The sequence below is a fragment of the Hypomesus transpacificus genome, chromosome 21 (genome assembly GCF_021917145.1).
Source record: "Hypomesus transpacificus isolate Combined female chromosome 21, fHypTra1, whole genome shotgun sequence".
NCBI classification, from domain to species: Eukaryota; Metazoa; Chordata; class Actinopteri; order Osmeriformes; family Osmeridae; genus Hypomesus; species Hypomesus transpacificus.
The window spans coordinates 7,883,458-7,900,657 of record NC_061080.1 but is presented as its reverse complement, the minus strand read 5'-3'; the positions used below and the strand labels follow the sequence as shown (position 1 = coordinate 7,900,657).

The 17,200-nt window shown below is 40.7% G+C and overlaps 1 protein-coding gene across 1 annotated transcript; it reads left to right on the top strand.

Annotated features, from left to right (window-relative positions):
* The first annotated feature begins 14,187 nt into the window (after positions 1-14,187).
* LOC124483549 (forkhead box protein G1-like) lies at positions 14,188-16,852 on the top strand. Its single transcript, XM_047044042.1, has one exon. It carries the CDS (start codon positions 14,316-14,318, stop codon positions 15,297-15,299), a length of 984 nt encoding a protein of 327 aa, XP_046899998.1. The 5' UTR covers positions 14,188-14,315; the 3' UTR covers positions 15,300-16,852.
* The last annotated feature ends 348 nt before the right edge of the window (positions 16,853-17,200 follow it).

Below are 17,200 nucleotides of genomic sequence, written 5' to 3'. Positions count from 1 at the left end.
AATCACCTGTGTTAGTGGCACGTGTTTGTGTGGTTGCCACGGTGATGGTGCAGCTATGATTGCTAACGTTCTGAGGGCAGAGAATAACAAAAATTTAGCTAGATTCCACACCTTAAACAAGTTAACCTAAACGTAAAACTATACGTCCAATCCAAAAAGATATTTTCCGAGACCCAAGACTCTGCCAAAACCAGAGATTCCCTTTATATGTCTGCGCGGTCAGAAATACGACTCTACCGGCAGTTTTTCAATCTTGTTATTTTTGGTTTCTCTGACGAATTTGTCACCAGATTTGCATTGGACTCTATGGGGCAAGAGTTGGACTTTGTCTTGCTTTCATGGGGCTCTGAACAAATTTGTAAGTCTTTTGGATTCCACAGACAACTGTCTACGGCCAGCACAAAATTAGCTATCTTTTCATCCAAAAATAAACATGAAGAGCGAAAATTGTGGCAATGCTGGCAAACTATAAATAATTTTTCAACAACATCTGAAGCTCCCCTCAACTTTAAGCATTTCAGTCTGCACTCTAGGCTTTCACATACATACCCATGTAAATCTCAGAAACGGTTTGAAAAAGTAATGAAACATAATCAGTGATATTGAAAAAAGTTGAATAGATATCAAAAAGCTGAATTATTCAAAAATAGTTTAGGGTTTTGTCAACATTTTTAAGTTTAAATGGTGGCAGAAGAAGGATTTGGAAGTTGAAGACGTTTTAAGAAGTTTGAGAGGATTTGAAAGAAAACTATTGGAAACCCATGTAAAAAATATTATGAATATTGATTTATATTAATTCAAGCATAAGAGGTACAAAGCTGAAAAGTCATAGCACCCATGGCCTGAAACTGCTGAATTTTTGGATAGCTAAACGGTTTTAATAGCTGAAGATTTGAAGGCGCTGAAAGGTGTCATGGAAGAAAAATAGACGAAGTTAAATAGAAGAACAATAGAAGAACAATAAAACAATAGAAGAACAATAAAACTTACCATAACAATAAGTTTCTTCCTTACGGAGGAATCCTAATAACAATAGGTTTCCTCCTCACGGAGGAATCCTAAATCAGAATCAGAATGGGATTTATTCGCCATGAAAGTTTGCACTGACAAGGAATTTGCTCTGGCAGGAAGGTGCATACAATAAACATATAGGAATCTTAAATTTAAATATGTGGTCTAACTATACTAAAACAAGCAGTAATAAGTGGAATACACTAAAATAAAATAAAAGTGGGCATAAAATAAAATATAAGTTGTCAAATTACAATATAAAATACAATATAAAATACAAATATTACAGGAATTGAATGTAGTGCAAAAGTAAAACAGTTTAAGACATTAAGTCATTAGAGTCAGTGTGAGCTCTTGGCCTTGTTGAGGAGGCCAACAGCGGAAGGGAATAAACTGATTGTGTGGCGTTAGGTTTTGGTCCTGATGGACCGCAGCCTTCTGCCGGAGGGGAGTGTTTGAAACAGGGAGTGACCAGGGTGGGAGGAGTCCGCCACAATCTTCTTCACTCGTCTCAGGGTCCTCGAGGTGTGCAGGTCCTTGAGGGAAGGCAGATTGCAGCCAATCACCTTCTCTGCAGTGCGGATGATACACTGCAGCCTGCTCTTGTCCTTGGCAGTAGCAGCAGCGTACCAGATGGTGATGGAGGAAGTGAGGATAGACTCAATGATGGCTGTGTAGAAGTGCACCATCATTGTCTTTGGCAGGTTGAATTTCTTCAGCTGCCGCAGGAAGTACATCCTCTGTTGTGCTTTCTTGGTGAGGGAACTGATGGTCAGTTCCCACTTGAGGTCCTGGGAGAGGATAGTGCCCAGGAAGCGGAAGGGCTCCACAGTGTTGACTGGGGAGTCACACAGGGTGATGGGGGTGAGTGGGGCTGTGTTCTTCCCACCTATAGTCGGACTTGTCTCCACCGGAGATGAGCCCAATGAGGGTGGTACCGCGGGCAGCTACCGCGGCTGCCATCGTCGGCTGATATATATATATATAGCTGCAAGCAATGGCGGATTCCTCCTAACATTGCGAACCATTGAAACATTGTTATTCTTCACAAATTGTCACTGTATAGAAAAATACATGCTGTAGACTTACCAATGGGATACCAAATCTGAAATGCAATACCATCAAGATCCACAAGGCCTTTGCTAAAGACCAAGGAATGATTGGGGGCTTGGTCAGCCCACACACTCCTGAAATGCTGCGTGTGCGTCTTGCCAAGCCCGCGCGTGTGTCAAGGGAAGAATGAGTGTGTGAGAATTTGGAGCACGCGCGGGGAGGAGCAGGGGAGACATTTCATTGGAAATTTCCTTAGAAATTTGCCAAGCATGCATGTTTCAAATATTCACCAAAAATCGACTTTTCATCTTACAGTCAACCTTTTCTCAGATTTGTGTACCAAACATTTTCAAGAGTCTTCATATAAACTTAAATTAGATTTCCTTTATTTCAGTTATTTTTGAAGATATTAAGTTAACTTTGCACATGGTAACATGTTGTAGTGTCTTCCACCGATATACCAAGTTTGGTGTTGGTATCTCAAAGATTTGCTGAGATTTGACCCAACTTCCTGTTTGGTTGCTTTGTTGCCGATTTTGATTGGCTGTACCGGACAAACGGTTTTGAAAATCAAATATCCTTTGATAACCGTAGTGAAGGTCGCTCTGATGATGATGTGTGCCAATTCTGGGGAAGATTGGAAAAGAATTGTAGGAGTAGTAGGCTTTCAAAGGTTTTTGATAAAACCGGAAATGGTGGAAAATCTTTACAACCGGAAATTGACGCTATAGGGTGTGTTGAACTCGTCTTGATCCAGGGAATCCGATGGTACCTCCTTTTTGAAAATCGGTCATATGATTCAAAAGTTGCGTGTGTAAACACAAGTCCAACTTTGACCCATTGGTGGCGCTAGAGTGGTCTAATGGGAGACATTGGTGTGACTAAAGAACGGACTGTCCTTAATGAGTGTGCTAAATTTCACAAAAAGTTACCATATAGTTCTAGGGGCTGCCATTGACTCCCATGGTACTAGAACAGTATTTCTCAAACTTTTTCAGACCAAGGACCACTTGGCCAATAAATAAAAAATCACGGACCATTTAACTAAAAAGTAGGCTATATCCCCGGAACAACAGGCCTCCAGACCTGGCGCCATACAATTGTTAGCGACACATGATTTTCCAACGGATAATGTAGGCTCTTCTGCTAATTATAATTTGCGCTAAGAAAGAAATACAAGTTTTGAGACTGCTTAACGATCTGAGTGTTAATCAAGCACGGAGCCAGACGTTGTAAATATTCTAGCCCAAACCTAGGACATATGGGTTTGATGTGATGCAGATAGGGATTTCCACACAAAATGTTTGGCCATTTTTGAGCGCAAAATCGTTTTGGGAAATTTATGTAAAATAAATAGCCGTTTTTCAATTGGTAAAACCTTGTCTAGTGATGCCATCACTCCGGCCCTGCTCCCATCCATCCTCCCTGACGCATATCGTTACGGTTGGGCCGCCCAGCCCAGCAATCGGTAGCCTATCTGAGAAAACTTTTTAGAAAAGACCGGCTATGGACCCAACCAACTCTATTTTGGAGGGGAGAACTCCCTCACATTATACAGCCAGAGAGGCTCTGGTACAACCCATGCAGAGGCTGCGATGTCAGAATGTGGAGCGTGTGTAGTCCATTTTAATAGGCTACTACTGACTGTTTCCTTCTTTCTGAGTTGTATGTTAGAAAAGTCGCAATAATTTACTTGTGGCCGTTACGGACCACTACGGGGGCAGTGGCGGACCACCAGTGGTCCGCGGACCACACTTTGAGAACGACTGTACTAGAATAATAATAAAACCTACAATAACAATAGGTTTCCTCCTCACGAAGCGATGGCGGATTCCTCCAAACATTGCGAATCATTGAAAAATGTATATTCTTCACAAATTGTCACTGTATAGAAAAATCTGGTTAATACAAAATCTGACCAAATCTAAATATAGCTGCAAGCAGCAATGAGGTGGCCAAGCAGTCAAATGACCCCGAAAACATTTTAGACATCCTCAGAAGAGGGTAACGAGCAGGGACGGACTGGGGGTGAAAAGTGGCCCGGGAGTTATACTGTCAGACCGGCCCACTTAAAACATGGCGCGTTGTCCACTCAATGCATTGCACGTATTGACCAGTCATTGGCCTACTTGGAAAAATACCCATACACTTGGCATTATTTTGGATGATTACAAAGAAATTACATCATGTTTAATTTCTTACGTTAAACTTCCGAAGTCCGTAAGAACACATTTCAGAAGCCACGTCAGAAAATCTTCAAAAAATCGGCACCATGAGTGTGAATACAGATTGCGAGGAGCAGTATAAAAATCAGTCAGTGATTCCAGATGATTCAGTTTTTGAGACTATTCTCCCGGTATCCCCGATGGCCAGTCCGCCCCTGGTAACGAGTACACGCAGCAAGTTTGGTGTGAATCCATCAAAGATTTGCTGAGATACAACCCAACTTCCTGTTTGCTGGCTCAACGGCACATTTTGATTTTGAAACAGTTTCGAAAACCAAAAAACCATGTGATAGCCTGACATTGTCATACTCATAATTCTAGTCAGAATATGAGTCTGAAAACTCTCCGTTGGGCTGTGACTACAGGGCGTGTTTCAACCAAACTCGTAAAACAAATGCCTCTTCGCGCAATTGGATAGACCTACAACCAATCAGAGCAACGTAATATGTTGTTTGTTGAAAACGAATTCAACCCAAGCGCTCTTTCGTGACATTGTTGATTACGTTACTGTTGATCATCTGTCCATCATCGTATAAAGCCCGCCCTGGCAATTTCATTGGTCCGTCCCGATTCTGGTTTTCTGTAGTTGTCCCCAATACGAGACCCTCCAGACCCAACTTCCCGAACACATTTTTTTGTGGGCGGGGAGAAGTTGGGCTGGCAGCCAGGCTAACTCCAGACCCAACTTCCCGACCCAATTTTTTGTGGGCGGGGATAAATTGGGCTGGCAGCCAGGCTACTGTCTAGTCTAATGCAGTTCTCTTTGCCTACCGTAACATTAGGCATAGGCCTATCTAATAGGCCTATCTAATCTAAATTATCTGAGTATAATTATCATAGCTATATAGTAGTTAACAGTAGTCTACAATTGCAAACAAACCTAAATCCATAGGCTACATCTATATCCTCCATTTTCCCGACACAACCATGTTAAAAAGTTAGGCTACTGGGTAATGTATTGATTAATAGTAGGCTATTTGTTTAAAACAATGTCAAAAAAGTTAATTTACATGTGTTTAGAGGGTGTCTGTTTTTTAATCAACAAAGTAACTAAAGGTCTAAAAAAGGACATCAACCTACTTAGCCTATCATTCACGTCAATCATGGCGTGTCGTTTCATTTTGACTAAGCGGTGGATGAGGGAGCTGTCGTAGTACAAGGCTTAAAGGGAACGTTCTTTCTGGAAGAAGTCACGTGGCCGTGTGCATTGCTTTTTCCGTGGTGGATTGTATGATCCATGTTTTACCTCTCGGGCTGCTTAAGAATAGGGTGCACACGCAATTAGCTTGACTACTTAAATCTGACTTGAATTAGTATGACTGCGTAAGCTGAAATAGGCCTTTATGGAACCGCTTTAGCCCTGCTTGACTTGTTAAGGTAATTCAAGTCTGGTTTGTGACTTTAAGTCCAACTTATTTGAGCGGCCTTTATGGAACAGGCCCCAGGGCTCCAAATTAACTTTGTTATCAAATGCTGCTGTTAATTTAAGTATGAAACGCCAAAGTGTTCTAGAAAAAAACGCAAGTGAATCATTAATTGTTATTGTTGTATCTTAGCATCAAGGGAAGAATGAGGACGATAAAGGTTTCCTGGGGCCTGTTCCATAAAGGCCGCTCAAAAAAGCTAGACTTTTTCAGCTCACGCAGACCTACTAATTCAAGTCAGATGTAAGTAGTCAAGTAGGGAGTCTGGTGGCAGAGCGGTTAGGCAGTCGGGCAGGCCCTACTAAGTCGCTCTGGATAAGAGCGTCTGCTAAATGACTAAATATTAGTGCTGTCAAACGATTAAAATATTTAATCGCGATTAGTCGCATTAATGTCATAGTTAACTCGCGATTAATCACAATTAATCGCACATTTCTATTTCTATCTATTCTAAATGTCCCTTGATTTCTTTTTGTCCCATTCTTTTTTCAAATTTTAATGCTCTTATCAACATGGAAAAGTGGTTCGGATTGCTTCGTGCAAATATTTTTTGTTATTGAAAACAACATTGCAATCGCCTGGCTTTGACGAGGGGGCGGAGAATTTGCATCATCTGTGTTCTTGGCCATCAAGTGGTATTTCAGACTGGACGTGCTGCAATGATAGCTCATTTTACAACGACAAAACACACAGATCACTTTGGTCTTGTCAATGGAACCATTTGGCAACTTTTTAAAAGTAAACTTTCCATTCAGAATCTTATTGGCATCCATTTCGGCGTCTCGCGCTCGCCATCCACTCAAAACGTAAAGTTAACCTACTACCAGAGAATGTCTCATATCCGTAAACGGGCTCTGCTACTACGCTTTAGCCGGATCGCAAGCCAAACAAGTGTGTGGCGTGCCTGTTGTTTTGTGTCCGGTCTAGCTAGATCCGGTGTGGTGTTGTAGTTTTTCTAACTTCGGTAGTTGTTGCAACAGCATGTGAAAAAAAACTACAAAGTTTGCTAGGCCAAAAAGAGCGTTAATCGCGCGATAAAAAAATTGACGCCGTTAATTTGGGTTTGCGTTAACGCCGTTAATAACGCGTTAAACTGACAGCACTACTAAATATACAGCTGAATGTACACATAATTGCGTGTGCACCCTATTTTAAACAACCCGAGAAGTAAAACATGGATCATACAATCCACCATGGCAAAAGCAATGCACATGTGACTTCTTCCAGAAAGAACGTTCCCTTTGAATTGTGTACAATGACAGCTCCCTCATCCACCGCTTCAGTCAAAATAAAATGACATGCCATGATTGACGTTGTGAACGATAGGCTACGTAGGTCGAGGACCTTTTTAGACCTTTACTTCGTTCGTTGATTAAAAAACACCCTAGCTCCCTCATCCACCGCTTCTATCAAAATAAAATGACATGCCATGATTGACGTCGTGAACGATAGGCTACGTAGGTCGAGGACCTTTTTAGACCTTTACCTCTTTCGTTGATTAAAAAACACCCTCTAAACTCATCCAAAATAGGCATTTTGACATTGTTTAAAATAAATAGCCTACTATTAATCAATACATCCAGTAGCCTAACTTTTTGACATGGTTTTTGTGTCGGGGAAATCGAGGGCGGATTTAGGTTTGTTTTGCAATTGTAGGCTACTGTTATTATATTGCTATGATAATTATACTCGGATAATTTAGATTAAGATATAGGCCTATGCTTGATGCCTAAACATTTGAAATCACAAACTAACATCCATACATTAACGGCTATGGTGTGTAGCCTATCAAAGCATTGTTCATCATTGTTTAATGCATTAGGCTAAATGTTGTAGCCTATGTAGGCTATTTAAGTTGATTTTCTATCAATGTTGAACATATTGAACTGATGAGAATAAGAAAATGAGAATATACGTGGTAAATCATCGTTTTCCTGTTGGGTCAGTTTTACAGGAACGTCTGGTTAAGCACCAAGTCACGCTTAGCCTGACAGTTAGTCTGACCAGACTAGTTTCGCAGCCTAGTAAGTTGCCATAGTAACCGAGTTCAAACTACGTTGAACTAGCTTTATGGCACCGAATGAACTAGAAATGAGTCAGACTAACTGACTTAAGTCTGGCTTATTCGGTAAACTCGCTTTATGGAACAGGCCTCTGGTCCATAAGTCCAAGAAAATATTTAGGATGCAAGTCACCTAATAAGTTGCTTTGCAGGTGCCCAAGTGCTCATTATTTTAATACAAGACAAAAATCCCTTTGTCTCTGATCATTGTAAAACTAGTAAGTGGTTGATAACCTTACATGAACAACGTTTGGGTTTATGTTCTGTTTCTCTTTTAGTCCATAATGTATATGTACAGTACAGTATTGTTTGCCAACAGACATGACATCTCATAATTATCTAAGAAAACTACTTAGTTGTCATCAGAGTTCGTTTGAAGACTTGCCTTAACTGCCAATCATGTCCACTAGGTGTCATTGCTGGACCATTAGATGGTTTTTGACTCTAACTTCTGTCAAAATATCCTGTCTATAGCTTTCTTTGAATTTAGCTTTCTTATAAGCTTTTAATGTGCTGTAGGTTTGTATTACAACATGTGTTATCATTGAGGTTCTCAACGAAGTAAATAATCTGCTTCATGGCTGCCTGTCAGACATCCATCAAAGTTAAATAATCATGCTCATCAAAAAACTAACTTGCTTTGTTTGTGAAGTTTTCCTGTTTCTCTTCTTGAACATAATGTTAATGTGAAGTACAGGATTGTGTGCCAAATAGACATGACGACTCATGATTTCAATGAAACTCCTCTATTATCAGGGTTGCCAGCAAATAAACAATTAAGCAAGTATACAGTCTCTACTTAAAAGGAGCTATTATGGAGCATGTCTGCTGGACCTCATTGATTTTGCTTAAAAAAATCTCGCAAAGGTTAATCCATTTGCAAAACTTGTAATTGATGTAATTTGTGGTTTTCAGTGTGGAAGGCCTACACATACACAATGTTGCATGATTATAGCTCTCTTTTTGTGAGATAATCTGCACATTCATGTCCACAATTGATTAGACAACTGATTAGAGCAACAGGGGCATAAAGTTGTAAAACTCCTCGTGTTCATTGGCATGCGTGACCAGTCCAGTATAATTGGGAACAAAATGGAAAGCATTCACCATTACAAATATTTTGGCATGAGAATTTACACTTGGTTAAATGTTACATTTTCATTTTACATGTAAAGCTTTAATCCAAAGTGAGGTACAAATAGTGCTCATAGGAAGTACAGCTTAAGATCAGGATCAAAGGTCAGACTAGGCACTGAAATTCTTAAGACAAGACAACACAAGCACCTGGCATAACATAACATATAAGTACACAGAACATAATTTACATCTGTGCTGAGCTTAAATAAGTGAAACTTCCTAAATATACAGATAGCAATAAATAATCAACTATACTAACCCTAATAATAAAACTTCATAAATTACAGATAACAATAAATAATACACTATACTAACCCTAAATGCACATAAAACCTATTTCAACCCTATAACCTATTCTAACCTAAATGGGGTACAGTATAATAGTGCAAAATTGCAGATCAGTGACTATGTCAATGACCATACAGGAGCCTGGTGGCGAGGTACAGTGAGGTACAGTAGTGCAGTGTTACTGCAACCAGTAGCTGAAAGTGACAGTGTATAAGTGACTAGTGTGCAGTAAATCAATGTCCACATCAGTGTCCATTCAGAAGCCTAATGGCCCTTGGGTAGAAACTGTTGTCCAGTCTGCGTGTGCGCCACCGGATGCTGCGGTAACGCCTGCCAGAAGGCAACGGGGTAAAGAGACTGAAGGATGGGTGGGAACAGTCTCATAGAATCCTGCCGGCTTTCCTTAGGCAACGTGTGTGGTAGGTATCCTGTAGGGCTGGGAGCTTCCTGCCGATGATGAACTCAGCAGAACGGACCACACTTCGTAGGGCCTTGCGGTCCCTGTCTGTGCAGCTCCCATACCACACAACCAGTCAGAATGCTCTCTATAGTGCATCTGTAAAAGTTAGTGAGGATGACTGAGTCCATACCAAACTTCTTCAGTCTCCTCAGGAAGAAGAGGCGCTTACGGGCCGATTTGACCTCCTTGTGAACAGACCAGGTGAGGTCGTTGCTGATGTTCACCCCGAGGAACTTGAAGCAGCTGACCTTCTCCACTTCAGATCCATTGATGAGTAGGGGTACATGCTCCTCCTCCTGCCACCTCCTATAGTCCACAATCATCTCCTTGGTCTTGCTGAGGTTGAGAGAGAGGTTATTGTCCTGACACCGTGATGTCAGGGTGTCAACCTCCTCTCTGTATGCTGACTCGTCACTGTCAGAGATGAGGCCCACAATGGTTGTGTCGTCAGCAAACTTAACACCTCCCATGGCTTCTCCTACCACTGCTACGCCGACGACACCCAGCTGTACCTGTCGTTCCCCCCGACCGATCCGGGGATCTCAGTTAGGATTGAGGCCTGCCTCGCAGACATCTCCGCCTGGATGACCGAGTACCACCTCCAGCTGAACCTCGCCAAAACAGAACTTCTCATCATCCCGGCTAAACCCTCCATCTCCCACGATCTGTCAATCACCCTGGGATCTGCGACGGTGACCCCCTCATCCTCTGCCAGGAACCTTGGGGTTACCATGGATGACGAGCTCTCCCTCACGGCCCACATCGCCGCAGTCTCCCGGTCTTGTAGATTCACCCTCTACAACATCCGGAAGATCAGGAGATACCTGTCTGAGCACTCCACCCAGCTGCTAGTCCAAGCACTGGTCCTCTCCAAGTTGGACTACTGCAACTCGCTGCTCGCTGGTCTCCCAGCATGTGCAACCCACCCTCTTCAGAGGATTCAGAACGCAGCGGCCCGCCTGGTCTACAATCTACCCAGACGCTCCCATGTTACCCCGCTCCTCATCTCTCTCCACTGGCTACCCATCAACGCCCGTATCAGATTCAAGACCCTGGTACTGACCTTCCGAGCAGTGAACGGGACTGCGCCCGTCTACATCAAGTCTCTCCTGCAGCCTTACACCCCCACCCGTCACCTACGGTCTTCTTCAGACAACCGCCTGGTGGTCCCACCGCTCAAGACTGCCCGGTCCCAACACAAGCTCTTCTCCTGCCTGGCCCCCCAATGGTGGAACCAGCTCCCCACCTCCATCAGGGACACTGACTGTCTCCCCACCTTCAAGAAAAGGCTCAAGACGCACTTGTTCCGGGAGTACAACGGCACTTAAGAATGCTTGGCTGGACTTGTTAGTTAGTTTCCTCCAGGATCACAATGACTCTTATTGAGTGACTTGTTGCTCTTTTAGGTTAGATATAACGAAGATAAGTCTTGTACTCGCTGTGAAATATTTTTACTGTTGATTGTTCTTCTACAGGTACAGTCCTGCACTTTTGTGGTTCATGTTGTTTAATTTGTAACTTGTATAACTGCATGCTCTTATGGGTCTTCCCTTTGGCACTTGTTTAGCTTTTCACAATGTATGCTTCATGTTTTGGCTACTTGCAATGTTTGGGACTATCACGTTGTTATGATCAGTGACCTATGCTCTTTTGTAAGCTCTCTCTTGGAAGTCGCTTTGGATAAAAGCGTCTGCTAAATGAATAAATGTAAATGTAAATGTAACAAGGAGGTTGGAGCTGTGCGTTGCCGCACAGTCGTGAGTGAACAAGGAGAACAGGAGAGGGCTGAGCACACAGCCCTGGGGGGTACCTGTGCATAGTTCTAGTATTTTGGTGGTCAGAGTCAACAAATATTGTCTTTACTAGCCACATCCCAAAGGAACCACATCTCAGCTATCAGGCACGGTGAACAAAAAAGACTACCACAGTGCAAAACGAAATTACTTAAATATAGTGCAACAATAATATTTAGATTACAGTAGCTTGTTAATCAATGCATGGTGAACAAAATAATAACACGTTAATAATAACTTCTCAATTCCTCAACTACACGCTTACTATTTACATTCATTCATTAGCTGAAACTTTTATCCAAAACGACTTCCAACCGAGAGTATACTATAACAGGCGTTCTCAGCATTACAGGGGGTCCGCGACACGAGCCTATGTTGATCAGTCCACCATTTTTTTTTTTTTTTAATATAAATTCGCTACACAGATTTTCCTACATTTGTTGGATTTTATTTTTTAATTTGTTATTTTATTAGTGTTCAGAATCTCACATACACATATTTCTATATTTCAAATTCTATGTATATTGTTTGAGGTTTTTAAGTAGATATATATCTAGATTTGTTTAAGGTTTTTAAATAAAAGCAACATGGAAAACTAAATGTTAAAACTTCCTTCTATCCACATGCACTCACGCACACACACACACGTAGGCACGCACACACACACACGTAGGCACGCGCGCGCAGGCACATCAGTGGGCCGCGGATTACTTTCTAGTAAGAATGGTGGTCCCTGGGACAAAACCAGTTGAAAACCCCTGTACTATAACATTTCATTCACTGTAATGCTTTATAGTAAACTGCAGCAAAAACAATTACATAACCCGTCTACATTTGTATACAATGCAATGAAATGCAAAACATTTTTATCAGCTTGAAAGAGGTAATAAGTCCAGGACTGGTTTGATGCTGATTAGTTACAGACTGAGTGTCTGTGTGAAAGATGAAAATAATAATAAAATGATCCTTAAAAGGTTATCATTTTGTGAACACTACAATGTATGACAACTTCTTTTTCTTCTTTTTCAATAAATACAGCCTTTTGGGGGGATTTGCCTGGCAGAATTAATTTAAGAAAACAGATTCACAAAATCTGTTTTCTTTTTCACCCGGAAATTTTACCCTATAACTTTGTGTACAAAATTGTACTATGAAACTTGACAAAACATTGTTGAGAGAACACACTTCCTAGTTCTTTTCATTTTCTCTTCATTTCTAGGCGTCGTTTAAAAATGTTTACTTTACTTTTTCTGATGCTTTTGAATGGCTAGCTCCCTTACAATAACTGAACAAATTTGATATATCTTCTCCAGTTCCTTTAGACTCGTCCACTCATCCACTACTAGGCCTACAAATAACGCATCCTTAATAGCTAAACACAGCTGCATCAACACTGGCTTGTATGAAATACTATAGTGTAAGAGTAGGCTTAGTTTGGATTTGGAAAAGTGATTGGGTGAAAGGGGGGTTTAAATTTAAACTAAGGAAAAAAAATATGGCATTATAACAAAACAACATTTTAAACAAAATATTCGTTTAAGATGTATTTAATATTAGGAAGGAAATTGAAATTCACTGCAGGATGTGAGTTATAATTCGAATTCGAAATGGTATAGCACCGTCAACTAATTGGATCACTACTAGAGTTGATGTTTAACAGTAAGTCAGTGATAATTGTTTAGCCAGTTGATAGCCCGGACAAATGTACATAAACTGGCACTGTAATCAACAAAGTTGCCTTGTGCGAAGATTTAATTTGTAATATTTAATATGCAACAGGGCTTAGACATCTTCACATAGGCCAACGATGATTTAAACAAATGCATGTGGGGTGTTTATTGCTTGGTTTAAAGTCATCTGCTTTTGAAGGCTACCAATTATTTTCAAATACAACATACACACAAAGAAATCACCGATGGGCGGGTTTAGGATTGATACAGGTTGCAGTATAACCAGATAACGGCATTTTCAATTTCAATAAATTAAATTCAATAAAGAAAAATGGGAAACAATTGCAGCCCACTTTACTGCAAAAAGTTCACAAAACAACTAAGTTGATTAAACCTTTTAATTGCCATGTAGTGTGGGACCAAAACTATGACATTTATCGTCATAAACTTTGAGGCCATCATTTGTATATGTAGATTAAAATTGGATGGGAATTACAATAGTTTAGAAGTAAATTCGGTGTTTCAAAATAGACCTGAGATTTTTTATAAATAATAAAAACCCAAGATTTTCTTGTCAGCAAATTAGTATAATATGATCTGACTGAATTGACTGCATTGTCTTGGTTTGGTGCATATAATCCACTTTCGGAATGTGACACAATGGAGGGAGGCGCCCATGCAAGTCTCAGTTATGTTTTAGCCAACTTGACGTTTTGTCAGGTCTCATTTTAAATAGTATTAGGCTACAGGGAAGTTTGGCAAGAACAGCTTTGAGGGGCAAGATGAATAGCAACTCGTGATTAGACATTGTATGAAATGAGAATGTGTTGGCCACTCATCTCTCTTCTATGATGCAAAAATCGGAAAGGACGCTTCCCGAAACAGTCATCCAAGCCTCATTGTGTGCTTTTGTTGTGTTGAGAGGGGGTGACCAACTGATGCACAAAACCAACTGACAATTGTATACTCCCATCTCAGTCTGTTTACATTGTCAAATCTAGAGTAGGCCTGGTTACAAGCTCCGCCTCTTGGATGAGACCGATACTCTTTAATTACCCGTGTCTCTTAACACATATATCTCATCTCGCACTGAGCTTTCCTCCTAAGTTCTGTCATGAGTGCTTTGTCGCAAACTGAATAGATCCGACCTATTTGATCGCACACGAAAAGGACAGAAGCTTCTTCGCAGGTAATGGGTGAACACGAAGAATTGACAATGGTGCAGAAGAAGTCCCATTCTTTCAGTATCAAAAGCTTGTTACTCTCGTCTAAATGTGACAACCCGAGTTCTGAACACCTGGAGTCAATCGTTCTTCCCTCAAGCTCGGACTCTGAGAAATCTATGGACCTTGGAGACACGGAATGTCCTTCATGTTCTCAAGAAAAGCCAGGAAAAGAAGACTGTCTCGACCACATACCGCAGAGTAACAAGAATGGGAAGTTTGATAAACCCCCCTTCAGCTACAACGCACTGATAATGATGTCTATTAGACAAAATCCTGAAAAGAGACTCACCCTAAACGGAATCTATGAATTCATTATGAGAAACTTCCCCTATTATCGGGAGCACAAGCAGGGATGGCAAAATTCGATCAGGCACAACCTTAGTTTAAACAAATGCTTTGTGAAAGTGCCGCGGCACTACGACGATCCAGGTAAGGGAAACTACTGGATGCTAGACCCTTCAAGTGACGATGTTTTTATCGGTGGTACTACAGGGAAGCTGCGGAGGCGCTCCGCTACGTCTAGGGGTAAACTGGTTATGAAAAGGGGACTGAGCTTTTCCCCACTCGGAATAGGATTGAGTGAAATGGCTTGTAATCCGTTATACTGGCAGTTATCGCCATTTTTACCTTTACATCCTTCACATTTCAATGAATCTACACCTCGATTCCTAAACCAAGGACACGCATACGAATCCTTACTACCAGGAGTTGAACAACTGAGTAACGGCGAACTCCCAGGGTCAGTTTATGAAGGGTCGAATCGAAGCCTCAACCCGACTAATGGCTACAGTGGGGTCACTTCAAACGGCCTATCCGGAGAAAATACCTATTTCATGTCAAGAACCAATGCACTCTCCCAGCCTCTACCATCAAATGGAAGACAAAGCATTTCAAGCACCCTGCCAACAATATTTTCGAACACATTTAGAACTTTGCCGTCGTTTATATAAACAGAATTATCAGGACTTGTAACGAGCCACAAAAGAGTTACAGCAACGGCTTTTCTGGACTGAATTGACTGACTCAACAGTATAAAAGTAATGACACTTTTTGAGACTGTGGAATTGGATGTGTCTCTCCACTTAGGATACATTTCCCTAAAGAGAATGCAAATAATATGTTAATAGGCCTATTAACGAATTGTACATGTTTTAAATATGTATTTGTGTATGTTTTATATTTATTTTATTTAAATATCACTATATGTGTCCATTTGTACCATTTGTATTTATGCAATCTGTCTGTAAACAGACAGGACTATTTAGAAAAAGTGTAGTCTATGTTTTGTGCATGTCTGTTGGCATTTTACCTTGGCGTAATGGCGTTACCCATAGGCTACATGGTTTATATAACTGACATTTCATTACCATTGACAGAAAACTGAAATGACCCTTTCCTGACTGCCTGCATGAACGGACAAACTATACGATCACCATCAAATAATTTATTATATCTAAGCGCTGTTTCTGAAGGCATTAGGCCTGCAGTACAGCCAGCTGACATTGATTGAAATAGGACAATTGATTGGAATAAGACTAAGCAGACAGCACTGCAGTTTCTGTGCAAGTTCGTTTTGAGGCATTATTAGTCTATATTTGGCTTTTAATCAAAACAAAGATAGCCACAAAATCCTTAAAAGCGTTAAAATCAGATAAAAAAGAAACGTTTAGTCTTGGAGCCAAAATATAAATATAAATTTAGATGGGCCAGCAATGACAGGCCTACGACCGGCCTACGTCTTGATGCTTTTCACGCCCTTTTCCAAACCTGTGTTAAAATAAGAAAGGTTGGAAAGTTCCTTGCCCAAGGATCAATTGATCCCTTGTGAACCAAACCAACCAGGTAACTGAACCACTCTCAAAACCCTTTTTATGTTGTCTTTTTTTTGTTTTCACAATACTTTGAATCAAAATTGTGTATTATGTGCACCTTAAACATATAGGCCTACAGATTATTAGATTGTTTGTTTTTGGTTAGCCTCTTTGATCAAGGAATGATGAGTGATAAAAACACATTGGCACCTCCCATCGCATCATTGTTTTCTACTGTTAAACCCCCTAACCATGTAGTTCCTTCTGAAGAATGACTAACTTGTCCATCTTGGAAGTAGTCTGTCATGGGAGAGAATCGTATTATTGGCCACAGCTGGTTCTTAACTTCCATTCAGCGCAGTCAGAGATGTTAGTTGGGCAACTACATTACTACATCAAATTGTTTCATAAAGTGTGTATGGCCTACCCTACTTAATGGTCATCTCTGAATTTAAGCTACCTCCACTCCCTCTCAGGAAAACTGATGATGATAACAATGGACTTAACATAATCATTTAAATGAATAGGCCAACTAATGTACAGTAGCATGTCACACAACAAATTAATTTAGACTTAAATCGACACTTGTCATTATTTATGTACATTACACACAACAAATGTTTGATATGAATTTATTGGCATCAATGTTTTGTTATCACAACATGATGCAGCTGTGGAGTGTTTATGGCAAAAACTAGACGCATTATTCTGAAATCTCCTTTCATACTCAGAAGCCATTTTCCAATGGAAAACTCCCTTTTGGGTCAAAATGCTGTCTCTGTGAGAATCACAAATGCCATCTCTTTCCTGATGTACTGTGGTAGACAGTACTAAACTGGGAGAAGGTTTGTTTGCTGATGAGAGTAAGGGCTCAAAATCACATGGACTGGTCAGCTTACAATCCAGTCCTTGTTAGCACAAGGGTAAAGTCTTATCAACTAACTTTATAAAAAATAAGATACAAGGCAATTTTGATAATATGTTAACGTGTGAAATATGTACCTGTGTGGTGCCATTGTGAAACAAACACAACTGCTAAA